Source organism: Sander vitreus, chromosome 13, assembly GCF_031162955.1.
Source record: "Sander vitreus isolate 19-12246 chromosome 13, sanVit1, whole genome shotgun sequence".
Taxonomy (NCBI): Eukaryota; Metazoa; Chordata; class Actinopteri; order Perciformes; family Percidae; genus Sander; species Sander vitreus.
The window spans coordinates 9,876,252-9,898,011 of record NC_135867.1 but is presented as its reverse complement, the minus strand read 5'-3'; the positions used below and the strand labels follow the sequence as shown (position 1 = coordinate 9,898,011).

The 21,760-nt window shown below is 39.7% G+C and overlaps 1 protein-coding gene across 1 annotated transcript; it reads left to right on the top strand.

Moving 5' to 3' along the window:
* Positions 1-17,312: 17,312 nt before the first annotated feature.
* On the top strand, positions 17,313-21,513 carry LOC144527665 (leukocyte cell-derived chemotaxin-2). Its single transcript, XM_078265872.1, has 4 exons — positions 17,313-17,912; positions 18,332-18,422; positions 18,895-19,040; positions 20,939-21,513. The coding sequence occupies exons 1-4, from the start codon at positions 17,783-17,785 to the stop codon at positions 21,103-21,105; spliced, it is 534 nt and encodes a 177-aa protein (XP_078121998.1). The 5' UTR covers positions 17,313-17,782; the 3' UTR covers positions 21,106-21,513.
* The last annotated feature ends 247 nt before the right edge of the window (positions 21,514-21,760 follow it).

Below are 21,760 nucleotides of genomic sequence, written 5' to 3'. Positions count from 1 at the left end.
CTTCTTCAGAGTTAGAGGGTGTGTGAGCCCTGCAGCTTCACTGTGAGGTCAGGACTTCTGTGTGAGTGCTGCTTGTGTTACAGTAACCAACTGGGCATAACATTAAACTAGCTCATGATGATCGGGGAATACTAACTGAAGGTTGGCTGCTTTTGTGACCATTATACATGTCTTGTTTGCTATTTCTACATGTGTTAAACGTGTTGCAGAAGATTTGTTTTTGCGACCGTCGAGAATTTGTAGTTGTTTAAAGCAACACTACAGAACTTTTCCCGCTTCGGTCCCCCTACAGGTTGGAAGCGGAATTGACCATTACATTACATTATGCAAGTTTGCCAGATCAGGTAGCGGATCTGCAGTTCGAATGAATTGGACAATGTAATGTAATGGACAATTCCACTTCCAACCTGTAGGGGAACCGAAGCGGGAAAAGTTCTCTAGTGTTGCTTTAAAGGCCCCTTTGACAGAGTTGTGCTAAGTAACAAAAGTAAATGTGTGTGCGTGTGCATGCGTGCGTGCGCGTGCGTGCGTGTGTGTGTGTGCGTGTGTGTGTGTGTGTGTGTGTGTGTGTCTGTCTGTGTGTCTTTGAGGACGGTTGTGTCCATCACCGCTTCTGATTGTGTTACATATTTCAGTCAGATTCCATCGTCATATATCTGGGTGCATTTGAGACCCGAGATAAGGAGGGATTTATGAAGACAGCCCTCTGCTAAGTCAAGGTGAACACCAGAGATATGATGCTTCTGTGTGGATGTGTAGGAGTGTGCGCACAATTTAATATTTTTGAAAGGGAGCACAAACATATGATAGAAATGTACTGTCATGTGCATACCCCATAGCCATGCATGTCTGAAAGAGTGTGTGTTTCTGTGTGTGCTAACCACTGATGTAGTAATCTCACCTTAACTATTCCTATTGTGGAATGTCTGTGAAGGATTGTATGTTTTATGGTGCTTGTAATCCATCCATCCTCAATATCTCAATATCATTTTATTCCTTCATTCATTCTATTCTTCCCCCAGCAACTTAATCCTTTTCATGGCCACATGGCCTGAAGCTTTTCTCCAGAATGTCTCCCTGCTTTCCACCCATTGTAGTGTATGTGTAAGCTAACGTTTGCTTCATTTTCCTTTCACCTGATGTTGTCAGTCATTTTCTTAGTTTCGGATATTTTCACGTGACTGGAAAAAAAATCGATCTAAAGGAGCACTCTTTATTCTCTAAACTGTCATTGCATTGAAAGACATTGCTCTTATCACTTAAAATGTGAACTGATTTCTTAATCCTGTGGTCAAAGCTCAAGTGCCAGCTCATGTTTGTGCAGCAGGAATGCTAATACAATTACAACTATTTTTGGGAATGGAAAAGGCATCACATGTTCAGTTGTGGAACACAACTGAAGCAAGCTGTGTGTCACTAGAAAGCCCTTTTTAATTGTTAGTACTCTCTATTTGATGCTTGCTGAGGTAACATTAATGAAGCGTTACTTTTCCATCTGTCATTTCTTATTAGTAGGTGGAGGATCATTAGTGCACACAGTGCATTCATTCATTCAACTTTTTTTCTATTTATATGGGTCAGTTGCCAACATTAATTTATTTGCCTTCAAACAAACTCCACCTTCTCTCACTATGCTCTCCAATAATCATTGACGGATTATCATAACCATGGGAATTGGGCACAAATTCATTAGGGCTCTTACGTGCAGGGACAACTTACTTTGATGGTTTTGGTTGATAATATTTATCACATTCTACATAGTTTTCTCTAATTATATTACATACAGCGAACATACAGTGAAATATGCTCTACTTGAACCACATGCTTTCATTGGCCTTCTGTAAGTCATCACTCCACTCCAACTCCTCTCAACCTTTCTTTTCTTAAAGTTTATGCTTTGCTGATCCACTATGAGTGTGATTTTTCATATTGAAATTGTAGTTAACACTTGACATAAACGTTTTACTTTTACACATTTACCAACTTTGTAAGGTGATAATATGTCTATGTTGCGTTTACAGCTTATTGCACTACTCCAAGCGGCCAAGTATATCAATTAATGCAGGTTTAAGGACAAGGGCCCCATTGCCTCTGGGGCCCTGCATGGGCCCTTTGCCAATGCAGTCGTATGTGCATCCAGTAATTCAAACTTGGGTATGTTAGAGCATGTGAGCTCCACAGCTCAAAGCTGCTGCAGGCCGCTCAACTCAAATCGCTTACCACTATCTCAAAAACGTTTTTATGTTAAGTTCCGGGAAGTTGAGGACCCAAAGGCAGAGAGCAGGCAGGCAGGCAGGAGAAAGTTGAAGTTGAGGATTTATTAAACCAAAACACAAAAAATAACCAAGGGAGTCCAGAGAATAGCTGACACGGAGAAACACGACCGGAACGAACGAACAAACACAAAAACACACACACACACACACACACACACACACACACACACACACACACACACACACACACACACACACACACACACACAATGACCTGACACAGTACAAGGGGAACACAAAGACTAAATACGGAGGGTAACGAGGTAACAAGAGGCAGGTGACAAGGGCTGGGAAACAGACAAGAGGGAAAACACAGGGAGTAAAACTAGACAAGACAAGACAGAGAACAGACTATCAAAATAAAACAGGAAACAGAACATAAAACTAGACCATTAATCACACAACAGAAGGAAACAAGACATGACAGAAAATCAGGCTACAAAAATGACAAGAAAACAGACTACAATAAGACAAGACAAAACACCAAAACCATAACATTTAAAAAAAAAATGCTGCGTTGTTTTTATTAGGCACCCACCCTCCCTTCATGCCCGGAGCTCTGCCACCAAAAAGTACACCAGATGACAGGCATCGGTAGCACTTCATCTGCATGTACTGTGCTACATAACACAGAAACGGGCTCAGGCATGCTTCGAACTCACAAAATTGGTACTTGATGGAACAGGAGATAAGGTGACGCTGCAACATTTTAAAAATCTGCTCTGTGCGCCATCCAAATTCCTCCTTCTCGCACTCCCCGCTCGTTCGTGCTCCGCTTCACTCACATGCTCTTTGGTTTCATAGTTTATCTAAGTGAGGATGGGCGATATTTAAAAGGACTTTTTAAGACTCTAGGTTCGATGTACTGTTGAGTTATGATGCATATTATTGTGCTATGTAGTTTTGGAGAGCTTTTCAATCAATGTTAAAGGAAACCACAGTCTTCAGATTTTGTGAAAGTTACTTTTTTAGGAAAGTTGGATAGGTGACAGCAGAAAAGTAAGTTTTAGAAAATAGGATTGAGACATTTCTGCAGACAAGAGCGGTGTTGGGTGATGTGTGTCACACCCTATTGGGTGTCTCTCTTACCCCTCCAACCCATCCACTGGCATACTCCTAACTGACGAGGATCGAACTGCACAGCACACAGCGACTCCTGCCCCCTCGCGTTTTGTTATTTCTTTGAAGAGTCTTTCTCTTTTTTGACTTTTCTTTCAGGTCTCCCAGATCGCCTTGTCTTCCCTGTCACATAACTTTCTTCTCTGTCTCTTTAAACTTTGTACCCCCTCAAAAAGAACTCTAAAGCCTTTATCTACTTTATTGAACACTCAATCATCATCACAAGGCATTCTATGCAGAGAACTGGGACATAGAAAGATAAAAGGTTTTTTTTAGAGGGGAATCGCAAATGTATAACTTTTTCAATTACATTGTTTTTGGTACGTCTGTCGAATGCCTAAGATGTGGCTATATAATAGTGTAAGCCACATGATGTTATTAATTTGTGTACATTTAAAAATAAATAGCTTGCACAAATCAAAATTAATTGTTATCAACCTCTCTTTTGACAATAGAAGAGCTCAGACTCAAGGCCATGTGATAATGTGAGCGCTGGACAGACAGAATCTTTATCTTTTATCTGTCACTGTACTTTGTGATTATGTTCAATTATGCATAATGTCAGTCAAGTGACACCCATGGGATGTTAGACAAGTTTCCCCCAGGAATAGTTTTTTTTTTCAAAAACATTACGTTTGGCATTATTGTCACATTCAAGTCCTCTTATCGGGCATGTTTGTTACAACAACTAAGATTTTATTTAGAAAAAAACTGAATTATATCTAACACAGATTACAAAGTGTTGAACTACAGTTATAAGTTATAGACGGTAGCAGTGGTTCTCAACCTGGGGGTCAGGACCCCCAAGGGACGCGAGATCATTTCTGGGGGTCGCCAGATGGTTGGGGAGAAAAAATTGAAATAACATATTCTAGACTGGGGAATGGTTTTTACATTACTGTGTGAGTTTGGTACATTTCATGTGTTATATTCAAAGCTTCATGTGTAAATCAGGAGTTCCTGGAACCCAGAAATGGGTATGAAAGCGGGTCGGGGGGGGGGGGGGAGAAAAAGTCATAAATGCATTAAAATGCTATGCTATGCTAATACTAAAACTAAACTGAAAAGCAAAGCATTATTTGTTTACACGTATTAATCAGAGCATTCACAAAAAATCACTCAAAATCAGCCGGGGGAGGCGTGTTGATAGCAGTTTGCAGCTCTCTTTCTCTTGTTGTCGAGGGGGATTGGGGGTTGGGTCGCGAACACCAACCTCATTATTCTGGGGGGGTCGAGACTCGAAAAGGTTGAGAACCACTGGACTACAGCAGTTCATGAGAACAATATTGTCATTTAACTGTCCCATGACTTAATGTAAGACTGTGTCTGGAAACAGGTCTCTAATTAACAGCCCTTCCTGTGTCACACTGCGTGAATTCTAACATCAAGGCGGTGTGTACAGTATATTTGCGTATGACATAATGGATGTTTTCAACCCTACTGTAGTGTCCTAGAAAATATTCAAATCACTGGTGATTCCAGTGACAAAAGACCATTTTCATACATTGGGATAAGGTAAGAACATTTCCACCATGGGAGTACAGCATAATTGGGATACATTCTCACACACACTGAGCTTCTTTACCAAGTTGGTCAATGCTTTCTGTGCTAAATGGGGAAAAAAGGTACCCATGTGCATTCTTTATAGTATCTGTGTCCTACTGTGGTGACACTAATGACTCCTTCTGACTGTTAACAATGTATATTGACTGTACAGGGTAGGTCCATTAGAACACATTGTAGCACTCTCTTTTCCTAGTTTATTTCCAGTAACATTGTTCTTTCTTTCTATATATGTATATATGAACACATATATTTGGCGTTTTCCCTTTCCTTTATTGTGTTATATATCTTTTTTGTGCATGTTATAGGTTTACAAAGTGAAAAACCCAAAGTCCACCTCAAAGGGACTTACCATTTCCAACAGAAAACACTGTTCACAAACTGCTCCAAACAGCTCTATTGTAGTCCAGCCTTTACTTCTGTGACGAACATGCGTAACTTTGTAACATACATTTTAATGCTCGCCTAGCTGCTAGCATGGCACGCCCTCATACCCTTAGCCCTTACCTAGCTACTGCCCATGTGCCACTCCCAACAAAGATGGAACAGAAGCGCGATGCCTCACTCTGTAGCTAAAACAGAGAGCTCAACACACAGGGTGAAAAGAGGAGCTGCAGCAATGCGCAGTACAACAAAAATATGGTGTTTTATGAAAATTAAACCATGTAAACCTATTCTGATATAACCTCTAAATACAATTATGAACCTGAAAAGGAGCATAATATGAGCACTTTAACACTGTTACGACACTTTGAGATGATGTGTGTAGATTATTAGCAAGCAAACACTGTGACACAATTATTAGCAAGCAAAACAAACAATTTCTCTTTTTTCTCTACTTGCCTCCTCTCTCACACACATTTTCTTTTTATCTCTCTCTCCTGATCTCTCTCTGTGCTTCTATCCAGTTAGATACTGTTTGAATGATCACATTCCCTGGCATGAGAGTGCTACGTAATTAACCTATGAGATTCCTGCTGTTGCAACGTGCCACCTGCCTGCCTCAGTGGCCTCCACTGGTGGATTATTACTGCCATCTTCTGGCCAAACAAAAATCTGAGTATCCCCACAGTGAGAGAAAGATGTGACAGACAAAGCTGTTGACATTTTTAATCCCCAAGTATTGCTGAGATAACGGATTACTGCCCAGTCAAGTCATTGACAGGTGACCATGCAAAATGATCTTTGTCCCTCTGTTTCTCTCTGTCATCTCTTCAGAGGTGATAAGGGTTTAAAGAGGACCATCTGACGAGGCGCTTCTGAACAAAACAAAAAGGGGAAAAGCCCAGGGTTGTATAAATGACATAAAATGAACACAGCTGTGGGTTTTGTTTAAATAGTTCTGAATAAATCTGAATGACTATGTTTAATAATGTATTTATTTTAGCTGCCAAAGAGAAAAAATCATCAACTTTCACATTAGCAATGAATTCTTGAAATCAGTTATTTGAGTATTCTTTCATTTAAAAAAACAAATAGATCAATAGGTTTGACAGCACAAGCTGGTTTCCCAAGCCTATTGTTCAATGTATTTATGCTGCATGGCTAAAGATATGGCTGGAGAAACTCTGTATTACCATGAGTAAGCAAAGCCTGATATCGCTTATATGTCCCATTTTTGTCTGAAAACATTTATTTCCTTATGTAAATGGTCGCTAAAATACATTCTTATCTAGCTAAGTTAGCTTACTTTTTTGCTATTATCATACTGTAAGTGCAAGCTACCACCCAGTGCTAAATGTCTCATAGTAAAAGAAGAAAAAAACCTGCAAACATTTTATCTTAAGGTTGCTGCTTAGTTGCTGCTCCACCTGCAGCACTATGCTGTTTCTGTTTCCTGCAGTTCTTCCACTTTTTTCTCTTTGTTTTTGTGGCTGCTGGAAGGACAACTCCTCATTTTGCATGTCAGGATTAGAGCTTCTGCTTCTAAACAAACTGAAAGTCACAGTAGGCAGGTGTACCAGAGTGAAACGGGGCCATTTTAGGGAGATTTGCAGGTTTATGCCAATGCAGCAGTAGTTTTAGGGAGGCTATTTTGCTGTGGCTGTCAATACTGTGGAGTCAAATCAGTCATTCCTTGGAAGCCCCCCTCAATTTGTTGGGGTCCCAAGCAGTTTTCTGCCTTGATTGTTCATAAAATGCACATTTTACATACTCCTTTCTTTGGCTATTCTTATTTCACTGATACATAACATGGACACTCTCTTTTTCTGTTTAGCAGAGTATTATCCCAGCTGGGGATCAACCTGTAGTATTCAGTTAAACAATAATCATCCCTGTGAAAAGGTTTATTTTGTGTCTTTGTAGTTGGTACCTTCTTCTTTGTCTGTTAGACAGGTGTATTAGTATCAATTTCTCTCTCATTATGTGTGTAGTAGGTGCTTACGAAGGCTAATTATATATTGAAGCTGCATTGAAGGAGTTTTATCTTGGAAGTGTGATGTAAAAACACTATAATTATAGATAATGTGGGTGTAATTAGGTACTTCTTAATGAACAGACTTTAAATGAGATGTTGCCTGGATGAGAGCAACAGCTAGATAGGACTGAGAGACTTTTTGAACTTACTTCTAATGTATTGTCCTGACTTACAGAGGTCTGTTTCTCCTATATGAGCTTGCAACAACAATCTTTGATGTGATAACGGGGGACATCTGTGTTGTTCACTCATCAATGCAACCTCACATTGCAGGCTAATCAATCCAGCAGCTGCTATGTCTGGGCCTTGCCACATCTAACACCTTGGATAAATCCTGAACATCAACAACATTATTCTGTACTTGTGTGGCTGAAATGTGTGAGGCTTTTGTGGTACACGTTCCTGCATGGCTATCCAGGCTAAGAAACTAAAGTGGGAAACTTCAGCTTATAAAGTCTCCATTAAAAGGAAAGAACCTGAACTGTTTTTACAGCAGCAGTTTAAAAAGAAATGCTCTCCTATATTTATTTTTTTTGCCCCCCAGCTGGTTTGAGATGCTAGGGAGCTAGGAAATGTAACACAGTTGACTACCATGTTCTTCAGCAGTGACTTTGCTCTCTCTTAATTCATTTATTCCCCTGCTCCACCTCATCTTCCTCTGGGTACCTCTGCCTTCTTCCTCATCAAAGTGAGGGGATGTGATTTAGCCACCCTCCCCGCTGTGTTTGATATTCTCACTCTCCTCTGCGCTGATCCATCAGTCATGAAACCGCGCTTTGATCCATACACGATTGTCCGTGACATGCTTGACATTGATTGTCTTGGCCTATCACATTCACCACTGTCGGTGTGTCCACTCCTGCACAGTTCAAAGGCTTCATTCCTTGAAGTTTAAGCTCTCCCTCGCTCTCGCCCTCGTTCTCTCCAACGAACTAGTATTACTAGTCATATTTTCTCTCATTCACCCGTCTTTGTTGTGTCAGGGGCTCCATTAATTCTCTCAGAACGACGGCTGTGAAGCAACATGAAGAAAAGGTTGAAGTGTCAAATGGCTTGCTTGAACACAAAATATACACAGCAGTTACCTTTTTTGCAAAAACTGTTCCAAATGCCAACTTCATTTTCATTCAATTACAGAAAACAACATTATTATAGGATAATAAATGAAGAAAAAAACATAAGAGAACAAATATTTACTAAGAGTATTCATGTCATATGACTTCTCCCTTTGTACTCAAGCTGTGTAAAATCATTTGGAGAATATCAGATGAAATGCTCTGGAATAGCATTGTAACTGGTCTCTTTCATTTGATGCTCACCCATGCCTTTGAGGCTGATGGGCCTTAGGATTCCACTCACATTCTGCTTTGTTGTCTCTCTGCTAGTTGCTCAGGTCGGCATTTAACTTGTACTGTCGTTCAATTCACGAGAGGGATGAAAAACATGGACCAACATTTGTATATTTTAAAGGATATGCTCTGACTAAATGTTGTTGTTTTGCTCCCTGCAGACTTGGAGAAAGACAGAGACGTGTGACCAGACTTCAGTCCATCTACTAACGTCCTCTGAAAGCCCTCCCTTGGCAGACATGGAAATGCTTTTAGTAGAATGCATTATTTAGACTTTGGTGCCCCCTGTCTGCTGCCCCCAGCATTGCAGAGTTCATACCCTGCGCTATGGCACTGTGTTTGGCTGCTTAAGCTAGCTAAACACCTGGTCCCCAAATCCCACCAATATGTTTACAAATCGACAGAGCCAAGTATGTGTGAGTGGGCTGAGAAAGCTGGTTCAGACCCACTGAGCAGTTCCAATCTATCAAAAGACCACAGAGCTTTTTCACAAGCCTGTTTTTGTGAGATGCTCCTTTCACCTGAGCAGCAGAAAGACTTGCAGTAATAATGGAATCAAAGAGTAAAATTCAGGCTCATCCCCAGTAACCGCTCAGCTTGTAAAAGGGTGAAATATCGCTGCGTTCTTTCCATATTCTGTCTGCCAATAGTTCTCAGTTACAGTGCCTTCAACCTTCACAGGGGAAAGCCTCGCTGTGTGCTTTTTCTTTCACAGATGACAGGGGCCTGAATGTCATTGATGCAGGCCTGGCAGTTTGCTGAAGGGAACAGGAGGGAGAGCGGGGGAGAGTCAGGAAAATTAGAATGTATTTCAGGTCTGAGGCAAGTGGTGCATTGCTGCAACTCGTATCTCAGGGAAGGAGGGAGTTTAAAGGATGGGGAGGGGGGTATGGGGGGGGGGTGTTAGGTTTTTGCAGCAAACTGTTGCTAGGAAACACTTGTGGCATCTCTACTCCCTCTTGTTGAATTGCCAGAACTAACTGACAGAGAAGCCGGAGTGAAATGTCAGTCCTATCCTCCTAGGAGTTTGAAGAATGTGCCTTGTGTTTCTATTTAAGTAGCCATGTTTATCAAAGGGTTTTCAAAGAGTCAACACAAGCCTTTCCTCTGCCAGAGCAGAGAGTGTTTAGGATGCAGGCAGGCTGGCTGGAGCTTCTACTGCTTTTTTCTCATCTTCGGCTGGCTGTGCTTTCTTTATCTTAGTTTTTTTTATCCCCTCTCGTTCTTTTTTTTTTAAAGTTTTTTTTCTGCCTATTTTTTCACTACCTCATTTCCTCCGCCCCTCTTTTTCACTTACTCACTCACTCACTCACTCACTCACTCACTTACTCACTCACTCACTCACTCACTCACTCACAGTTGAGCGCTATTACTCCATCTCTCATTATTCTCCCCATATTCTTTGTCTTTTATTGGTCTCCCTCGTCCCCTAATTCCCTCCGTCCTTTTCAAATTCCAAGCCATATGGTCCATCAGTTTAATCCTCCCTGGCCAGATATTTGATTATTAAAGCTGTCTGGCTGCAAAAAAGCTCAACTCTCCACAGGCCACTATTGAGCCCATTCCCCTACACTCAGTACATTCTAATTCAGAGAGAGTAACCAGTGCCAAATCAGAATAAAAGCATTTAAATTCTCCAGTGACCTCATCTGCACCACAATTCATCAGCAGAGAAAGATACACTTGGACATACAGATGAAGATCAATTTGAATAAGCAACCAAATACAAATAACCATTCATTTCTGAGCTTTATTTCCGTGTAGGTGTGGTAATAGAGCAACACTTTTATTCCTGAAATTAATAAAAAAAGAAACAAAAGTAGGGTTGTTTGAGTTGCACACCATCTCTAACTTCCACTATGCATGAATCATCTTTATGCTCATGCCAGATAAGACTAGTTTGTTCAAAGGGATTACCTTCACATTGTTTCCTCTTAAGATTTGAACTGGATTACCATACACATAACCTTGAAGAAATCTGATTTTCTGTATTTGGCTTTCACTACATATATGCCAACTGCACAAAGCAGACTCTTAAATACCCTACACCTGCGTGCTTTACTGCATGTGTACATGTATATCTACTGTGCACTCAAAATTCATACCATTGATTGACTTACATCGCATTGTGTGAGGCCTGAAAGCTAATTATCTCTTAATAGATGCCAGGCTCATGCATGGAGAATAATGATTTCTTTTGTCTCGTTAAGGGGGAGAAGCCAGGATCTGACAGCGTGAGGCCATGCAGCGGTAAAGCTTGACACAACAGTCTTATGCCTGCTCACTGCACTGCAAATACTAATTGGTTTATATAAAAGGGTGTCATAAAAGCAGTCACAGTCTTTATTGCATGTTTACTGTACAGTTGCTGCAGTGAAAATATAACATTTGTAAAAACTCAAAGAATGGTTACATAATTCCGGATTGCAGCTTTGCAGCAGTTGACATTGTACCAACTGCCTGATATGTCTGTGAACATAATCCAGGCAGTAATTACATTTCCCACCACAATGTAATTGGTGAAACAAATAGGTACAATTTATAATTTCTAGGAGACAGGGTTGCAATATAATAACTTGAGAAACTGTAATAAGATGTCCATCTAATATTATAAACATCATAATTTTGCATTACCTGGTGATTATTCTACATAATTTACACTGAACTAAAAGTATATAAATAATCCAATAAACTAAATAAGGCTGCGTCTCATTTCTCTCTTAGTTTTGCGCGCTCCCGTGAAAGTAGTGCTGTCCCAATACTCATTTTGGTCGAGGGGTAGGGCTAAGGGGAAGGGCTATATACTCCTTAACGCCAAGTAAGGACGCAAGCTTACTTGTACAGCAAGGGGTATCCAGATTCATTGCGCAACAAGGAACATGGCTCCCCGGTCGACCAGAGAGATCCCTAAATGTAAGTATTTTCGGCTTAAAGAATTGATTTAAAAATTACGATGATCTTGTTTTGTGCTCTACACAGTCCTGTACATATATATTTGCAACCATATTTGTAATTCAAACGTTTTTAAAAATCGCTAGCTTGCTATGCTAACGCTAAGTTTAACGTTAATGTTAGCTACATTGCTTATTTGCACAACAGTCCCGCATTTCTCTGCCTTGAATGAACTCCATGTCTACAGTGTTAACTAAACTCCATTAGCAGCGAATTCTGTTTGATATCAGTGTATAACACTACTTGCTTTGGAGACATCGATATGTGCTTTACATATACCGTCCTGTATCACACAGGGACGCCGGAGGAAACCCAGCAGCTGATCCACTTTCTGGGCTGAAAACAAGCAGAAGTTTCTGCGGGACTGTTGTAGCCATTCATTATTGTATTGGTACTGTATTATTGGAAACATGTGTAATTCATTCCTGTTCATGCACCTGTACATTGTTGTTGGTTATGAAACAGGACACTAATGAAAGAAATGGGGTATGGAGGGAAAGGTTACTGGCCAACAGGCATCAGACTGGGGTCTGGAATTTCAGAATAGCTGTAGTTTTTTGTTTGTTTGTGGTCTTGTGTGTCTTTTTTTAGTTTTATACATTTGAGTGCCTTTTTTATATGTGTGTGGCATGTAAGTTATGGTTCTAATAGTTGTAATAATGTTTACTTTATTGGGCAATAAAGACAGCTTTTGTTAACAAAGAAAGTGTTTCTGAACATCAATGACATTCAAAATAGTGATAAATGAAACAGATATACAACACACCATGCAGTGTGTATACAAATATTTATTGCAAACAGACCTAAGTATGTATGATGATGTAACCAAGTGGCGTCTCATTTCATAGGGGTATGTTTTCACCCCTACCCCTTACCCCTCATTTTCGAGGGCCAAGGGCTAGGGGTAAACTAAGGGGTAGGGGTAAGACAGAGAAATGGGATTCAGCTTAAGAGTCAGCACAGTTTCTGCAATATAATTTACTTTCTTACAAAGACATGTGACATGTGATTGAGACTTACTGAAGCAAAGCAAATCAATAATATGACATATGAGGCTGTGATAGTGCATAATAATTTATTTTTGTGCTGTGAAAAATTTTACAAAGTAAAGAAAACAGATTTAAATGAAATTCGTCAATGCCTTTGCTCAGTTGGTAATAACTCATTTCAGATGGATATTTGTTCAGGCCTCACTTCCAGCTGCTTTTTCTCAGAGGCCAATAACTAGCCCTGTGTAACTTTCAGTATAGTGACAAAAAGTCAATAAAATGAGCCTTTTCCAGCAAGTAAATGGGTGTGTTTTCTAAAGGCCAATATCAATATTGACAGTGGGGGAACGTCCAGTGGACCCAGGGACTACAGCTTCCACAGCGGGCTGGTTTTTCAACAGTCCCTGCTTTGTGTGCCTACCTACTGTGCCAGCGGCGGCCACACTACAACTTCTCCGTAAGTCTTGTACTTATAGTTAAATTTTCTCTCTCCAGAAAGTCTGAGCAGTATTCAGTCAGATATCGGTATTCGATATGCTTTGATTGACACTTAAGATTTGAGACAGATTTACTACTGTATAAACTGAGTCTGTGCAAGAATCCATATTTCAATTTTAGGGTGAAATTTGCATGTATAAATAACCCTAATCTGCATATTAGGCTGCTGCTTTATATGAGAATGACGCAATTACCTGCCTAAGTCTTCTGTTTTTTATCATCATTCTTCAGATTTTTGAATTCTGACCTGATTATGGGACTGCTGGTGAGGGTCTGTCTCATTGCAACTCTGCTAGTATGCTGTAAGTAGCCTACTGTATGCAAAATGTACAAGTTTTAACATGCATCGTAACATGTACAGTATGCTCGGAGTATTTATGTAAAATTACTTCATTACCTGTAAATTGACCGCACACACATAGAGACACATGCACAGGCACAAACATGCATTTGTGGGCACACATACAAACACACACAGCAATTTGCCATTCCAGTGTTCACTAATAAGATTCCTGTTACAGAAACAATGAATGGTGTATAAATATCTGCCTGCCCCTGGAGATTACCATGAACCGAACCCTATTAGGAGACTGTAAACTCCTGTAAATATAAACCTCGGGGGGTTTTCAGGCCTGTTGCTGGAGTGAATGTGTGTTGGCGCAAGTGGATGAGACATTTAAAGCATGATTGAATGCTTAATGCAACATTACATAATTGCATCTAGCTGCAAAGCTTCAGGCACACTCTAAATCAGAGGGACTGTTGAGCAACATGACAATGAGACAACCATCTTGTTGCATAGATACATTTCATGACACACAGTGGACACAATTCTCACTCTGCAGTTCTATTAGAGGTACCCAGAAATCTGTAGCCTATGTGGCATTAATGGACACATGCCAGCCAATCAGAACTGATAATTATATCTGTCTCTGTTTGCTTTAATCCATTCAGATTAACTGTTGATACTCTTTGACTGGATATCCCTTGTTTTGTAACTTTAAAGGTTAACTGTATCTGTCTTAAATGATGTGCATGTTTTTGCTGTACAAGTTTTGGTGGCACAGAAACACGTGTGAAGGAGTTTCTGGTCAAATCAAGATGGAACAATAATAAATATACATATTTTGGCTGTGTTTTGCCATATTGAGCACACTCATTAAGTACGAGACATAGAGTTGTGTGTTGCCTGGCAAGCACACTAGCTATACACACAATAGCATAAGAAAATATCACATGTAGTCTTGGTGACAGAGAAAGGAGTTGGGCTTAAAGGAGTGAGACTGGTTTGAATTTAGTGGGTGTGCCTCAAAATGCCCTAATAACCACGCCAAACACCATAGCAACCATTTAGCCAAAACTTGCAGACACTAAGAACATCAAATTCGCCACATTGCAGGAACATGACGACACCCTAACAACCTACCCAAACAGTGATAAAGTAGCACCCTAGCAGCCCCATAATATAGTAACCACCTAGCTATGCACTAACAACCATTTAGCAAAACACCATTCAAGTCTTACTCCAAGGTAATGTTACTCAGGCAACAGGCACACTTACATTTTTGTCACAACATTTTTGCCATTTCTAATTTTAGTTCACATGCTGAGGAAAATTACTTTTCTATGCCACAGCCAGCTATCCGGCCCGACTGTCTCTCAGTCATTAAGGCCTTCTGATAAGCAGCTTCTTTCAATCACTGAGCCCAGCATGTGTTCCTGTGCCAGGGCAGCGTGATTGAAATACTTTCTGTGCCTCTGAGATTAATAGAGTTAATGAAGATCAAAGACTCATGTCTGGGCAGGGTTATTAGTATTCTATCAGAATGAAAACACACTATGAATAACTGAACTATGACTCTGTCTGTCTATATTGACAAGAAACACAGTTCCTAACAAGTGTGTCCAGGCAGTGAGCTAAGACCAAAAGACTGTTAAAATGTTTAAGAATAACCTCTACAAAAGTATTTCTTGGAGATGATCAAAAGCAAGTTCCAGGAACTCATTAAAGATTTTTCATTGAAGTCTGTCTGTTGTTGATGTCTAGAGGGTGTGCTTTTTAGCTTTCTTTATCATATCACAGGGTTTTAATGGCATTTTCAAAGCAATCAGCATTGTCATATGACTTAGAAATGTATCAAATCTGCTTCAGCATGAGGACGTTTTGGGGACTAGTAATTCAGTTTTTGTTGTGGTTCGGTTTTTGAGCCCTAAAGTGAATCAACTTAACTATATAACCCACCTCAACACTCACTATTTAAAATTACTTATGATTATTACTAATAAATAGGTAAGTAGGTAGATAGATGTGTGTAAATTAGATACATACACTAAGGGGCCAGAGAGACGCTTTTTGATGCAAAACCGAAACCGGGTCCCAGGGTGAAAAAAATCGTTAGCGGCTCTCTTTTTGCTTCGTTTGGATGGCGAATACGAATACGTCCGTATAGATGATGTCATCGCCACACCCCTCGACCTCTAGTGCACGGCCACACACGACTTCACTCACTGTGGTGAAGCTAAGCGAGCATATCCCATCTCAATGGTCAAACCAGCTCACTTCATCTAGCTAAATAGTTTGTCTCTGCTCCCTGACACTTCCCTCTGCTCTGCCGGTCCTGGATTCTACACAAGATATATTGCTAACGTTAAACATTGCTAATGCAGCTACGTTACGTTAACGTTAGCTGCTACGGTTATCTGTTATAAAGTGGAAGTAGACAACTTATCAACTAGCTAGCTAATCCGTCTGCTTATCAACTCCTTGAACGGATTATAGTAACTTTTAGCATGGCTTATTGTAGAAAGGCTACTGCAAGAAAAACGTATAGATTATCAAAAAGACATTGGATCATTGATGTTTGTTTGACTGCCAATGTTAGCTAGTTAGCAGAGCTAATGTTAGCTCTGCCAGCTAGTGCGCTGCAATCATGTCCGATGGCAGACAGAATTGCAAAATAAAAAGCAATCCAACAGCACATTATACAATGTAAACAAAGACACGTTTTCTTGTGGAGGCCTTTATAAAATGAGCAATGGTGACAGTTATTATAGTCCATGGATGTATTAAGAGAACGTTAGTCTAGCTAGTCATATTATGACAAGACTGTATGGCTACAGCCTGGAGCTTCCCGTGTCATGCCATCCCGTCTCATGCCATCCCGCCTGGTGCCGTCCCCGAGCTTCTACTTTTCAAAATAAAAGCTCGCGTCTGGAATGAAATACTTTAAAATATTAAAAAAATATCTCTCTTACTTTTCAAAGTAAAAGCTTCCCCGAGGTTCTACTTTTCAAAGTAAAAGCTTGCGTCGACTATCATGCTAATGAATGAAATACTTTAAAATATATATTGTTGTTTTTTAACTAAACAGTAAGATAAATGCAGACTATCGTGCTAATGAATAAAATACTTGATATATTTGGTGTTTTTTTAACTAAACAGTAACGGCAATCATACAAATGAATAAAATACTTTAAAAATATATGTCTATAAGATAAATGCAGACTATCATACTGATTAATAAAATACTTAAAAATATATGTCTGTCTATAAAATAAATGCAGATAATAGGCAAACAAAAAAATTGATTCTATGGCTGCAACCTGGAGCCTCCCATCTCATGCCTTCTTGCCTTGCTGATAAGCAATTGTATTTGCAGCAATGTCCCAGTGAAGTGTGAAAACAATATAGACTATAAAAATAAAAAGGAGTATTGGAAAGAGTGTAACATGTTTATTTTTGTATTCTTGTGTGTGCAGATCCTTGTTATCCATCCTCAGGAAATCCGGTCAGTGTATGTTTTGGTCATTCGATTTTCATTTCATTAACAGATATTAAAACACACAAAACGAATGGCTATTTGATTTTCGTTTTAAAATACAACATTTAAAATTGAAATACAAGGCGTTTTTTTCCTTTTCCTTGTCAAAAGGGAATGTGAACATTTTAAACATGCTTCGATTTTCATTTCCTATTTCATATAACAAAAAATTAAATCACTAGAAAACAGAAATTAAAAAATGCCTTTTTCTTTCATATTCTGCAAAGAAAAGAAAATATGAATAAAACACGAGCGCAGCATAGTCGTCTGATTCCCAGCTCAGCTAGAGCGGGTAATGCTAGCTCTGCAGACGGACCAGAGTCAGTCAGCACCGGGGAGCGAACATAGAGCGAACCAGGGACCCAGGTCATAGGGCTGGTGGCTAGCTGCTAGCTAGCTGCAGCGGCAGCAGCAAACATTATAACATTAGACCCAGAACCGGAGGTCTGATCCCCATGATCTGATCCCGAACCGCCGGTGACTTTCTGCCAGATCAGCAAGCTTAACGACAACAACACAAAATAGTTTGATGTAATCGTTAAGAAAGTTGTCATATTCTCATTTTTAATCCTTCCTCCTTAACTTGCTGAGTATACCTTTTATCTCTCCTTAAGATGTCCTGTTAAGTTGTGCTTTAGAACATGAAAAGAGGAAGAGCGAAGAATTCCGAAGCCCTGACAAGAATGCTGAGAGTAACATCAAGGTGACGAGAAATTACACAACGACAAATGACGGGAGACATAAAGCAGCGGCTCCAAGGAAAAAGGTCAAGAAGACAGGAAGTAAGAGAGTTTCCATGGGACCAAAAAGTGACATTACCTGCACCAGAATGGGAGGCATCTGCCAGTCTGGCCGATACATCTGCCAAGGCAGATACCTAAAGGACAAGTGTTCAGGGGCCCAGACGCGGCAGTGTTGTATGCCAGGTATAGTTACACGTGACTGCAAACACATACCACATATGCATAGATCACAAACGCTAACACTAGGTTATAATTGGCTACTTCAGACACTTCTTTCACAAAAACACACTGCTATTTGTTTGCCAAGTAGGGATTAAAAGGGTTGTGTACTGTTTTTTCCTGTCTGAGTCATGAACATGTGTCATAGTGGGTGTGAGGCTGTATCAATGTTTGACACACCAGTGATGTAAAGGACATGAATAAATGGCATTGAATAGTGACTTTCTGCTGTAATTGGCCTTATTTCCACATGAATAGAACATGAGGTGTCTCAGATGTTTAAATATATTTTTATGCTTGGCCTTTTGGAATGAAATGCAGCAACCTTTAAATATGGTGTATTTGGAGAAGAACAGTATTGGACTTTTTACCTTTCTCTGTAGTTGCAGCCTGGAGTGTCCTTTGTGCTGGTCACCACAACAACAGAGTGAGGGCGTGCGATGCGCATGGCTGTGGAGCTTTCAACTCCAACAGGTCCTGATCTAATTTTTAATCCTCAAAAGATTGTTAATGCTGCAACATGAGAGCTTCCAAGTGCAGATGGGTTGATAATGCAGCACCTCTGGTGTTGCATATTCTCTCAAACTGTTCACTATGTGGCTTCTGACATTTCCTTCTGCGTGGTCAACCTGTCTATGATGTCAACCTATCTAGACATGACAAAGGTCCACATCAAAGAGAGAAAATATATTATTTCATTTTAGTAATCATTCAAGGGGTGATGTCATTTCAGGGCACAACTCACTCACAACCAAATGTCTATATTAACATGACAAGAGAGACCAAAGTTTTATAGGTGATTAGTCCAGCTTTCTCTGGCATGTAGACATGTAGGCTACTGCATCCATAGACAGACAAGAAGTTCCTTCCTTGAAATATGACTAATTGAAACAGGCCTTTTACGATATCTGTGTAATTCCAATCTTTCCTGTTGCTCCTCTTACAGAGGTAATTACCTACATAAAGCAGTGGACCTGGTGTGTGATGACTATGGCATTGTCAGCGCTCCATTCTCAGGCTCTTTGGCAGGTCCAGTGAGTCGGAAAGAACCCGCTGGGAATCAGTTTGATGGGGTCAAACTTGTCAATGATGGTAAGAAGGACAAGATGTCAATGCAGTACTTGAAAGTGAGTGCAGCAAGGGAAATACATTTCTGGAGATTATTAATAACCATTTAAAATGATAAGATCCAGTCTTTAAAACTGTTCAAATATATTTCAGATATAATATCCACCAACATGTTAAAGTCAAGACTTTTGAGTGCATCGGTCTACTAAGTAAAAGAAAAGTAAACAGCTTATTCTACAAACTTAATGATGACTGTATAATAAATCAACAAGACTAAGGAGTGTACAGCCACATTAGTTCTGTTTGGCTATAATGCTCATAGTAAAGAAAACCAAACTGTTAGAAAACCCATGATGCTACTTGATGAAAAGTCAGGAGCGCCAACTGAAAGAGGTGGACCAACCAACTGGGTGACCGCCAGTGCCTACTAGCGTGACTAACAATCGCTGGGCACATCCGCTCTGTTTTCTGGAAATACTTTTAGAAGTCATCCTGATATTTGCTATAATAGAAAATAATGAAAAAAAAATAGGTTTTATTAAACCACAGTAATCCCTTTACTGTTACCTCTGCAAGTAAATTCCTATGATCTATAGTGTATGGGACCATGGCTAGGGCAAGAGCAATGTTAGTTTATTATGGTGGAGGCGTTAGGTGGGGATGAAAATAAGGAGTGATTTAGAGGGATTAGTCAAGGTGTTGGAGAGAAGGGGCTGAGACTCCATTGAACTCTTGGTTGCCATTAACACCAGGACCCAGATGCATGTCAAACCCCATCAAAGGCTGTTCATGAGTAATGACCCCCACTATAACCCATCATTACAGAACAAAGCAGTGCATCAGTGTTTGTGTGTTTGTGTCGATGGAGCCTGGCAGAAGAGTGCACACATGCCTTTGCAATGTAAAGTATATTTGTGCCTGTGTATATGTGAGCGTGTGTGTATTTTGAGAGCATCCTGAGCTGATAAGGCGCTGGAGTGATGAGTAAACATCATTAGTCATCATTCTGCCTCTACCTCTAATTGAACTGTATTATCAGAAGAACACTGTCAGCTCCTTTCATCTCAGGGTAAAGCACAGACATGATTAGACATCACAGAGACACATTACCTCGCCATGATACCCACATTAATGCTGAAACACTGATCATTAGGAGCTTGTAGGTTTTAATGATGATGTTGCGCTGCAGACTAGCCTGGTTGCAGTCCATGTTTTAGGTTGCTTGTTTCTGAGTTGGCAGCCTGCTTGTTTTTGACTGCAGACTGATGAAAGGGAGATGGTCAGACCTGAGTCTGCGTTAATCCATTTTAATTTATAAATGAGCAATTATGAGCCAGCTATCTCCACATTTCAAATTTGTTGGGTGGCCTAAGAACATGTTTATCGACACATGTACAGTATGTTATACATTTGCACAAAGAGTATACAGTGCATGGGAGATTTATAGCTATTAAGAAGCAGTTGTTCAAGGTAAAGGGATGCCACATTTTAAGGGGAAAGTCCTTTACTTTTCTCTTATTATTATAATTTTTAATTATTGATCAGCCATTGATTCCTATGCCTATTTTAGACATGGAGTTAAAAAGCTTTTTATGTAGACGTTCTTTCAACTCATTTCATACAAATGTACCCCATAAAGGTAAAGTAAGAGAAACATCAACCTGTCTTCACTGGTACACACACACACACACATATATATATATATATATATATATATTATATTCTTAATTGTGTCAGTAAGCTGAATTAAGTCACTTTTGGCTTTAGCACCATCTCTTTCTATTACATTGGAAATGTCATTTATATACTAAAATTGTTGAAGTAAAAGTGTATGCACATAAAAAACAACTTTTCAACACGTCCAAGCTGGAGATAGCAAGGCAGTGATTGTGACTATATTTTTTTGTTTTTATCTTATCCAGTGCACTGTGTGAAGATCTTCAACATCCGTCCTTACCGTTACATGGGCCCAGTGGTTCAGGGAGAAGCCTTGGGCTATCTGTTGCCACTGCAGGATCGCTTCTCCGGCATCACATCACACCTGGAGCTGCAAATGTGTGACGGCACTGACCCTTCACCTTTCATATGACCTATATCCTCTCATCTTTTATATGACGTCTGAGTCTTTACCTTTGTGACATTTTATAATGCCCTATACTCATTCAAATTTTTTTATTCAACAGTTATCACACTTTTATATCACATTTAAAATATGGCCTATGATGCAATGCCTGATTTTTGGGGGATATTTTGGTATTAGCATTTTTCCACTAAATGTCATGTTTATTTTTATAAAGTTCAGAAGAAAAAAAAAACTTCCATTCCTCAACATGGACTCATATAACCCCTTTGACGTAACCTCTTTATATTTGAATGATGCAGTACATCTTTACTTTCATGTTTGCTTTTGATTAAAATGGTTTGGAGAGTCACATGATGTCATGACTTGTCATAAAAAAATAAATTGTTCAATTTTCTCAATAATTAGAACTTGCTATGATAATTTTGACTCCTGACATTTTCTTCGTAATGCAGCCATCATTTTATATCAATCTGCTGTCATTATATAGCGAGGGCTGTGCTTTTGCAGATAGGGTAGAACTGCCACATATACAGTATTAATGTAATGAGTACAACACACCAAAAGATGGGGCTGTTTTGCAACAAAACTGTCAGTCAAATCTCAAACTTGGTTATTGGTCTTTTTAAAACCTATAAATATTGAAAGTATCGACTTAACATTT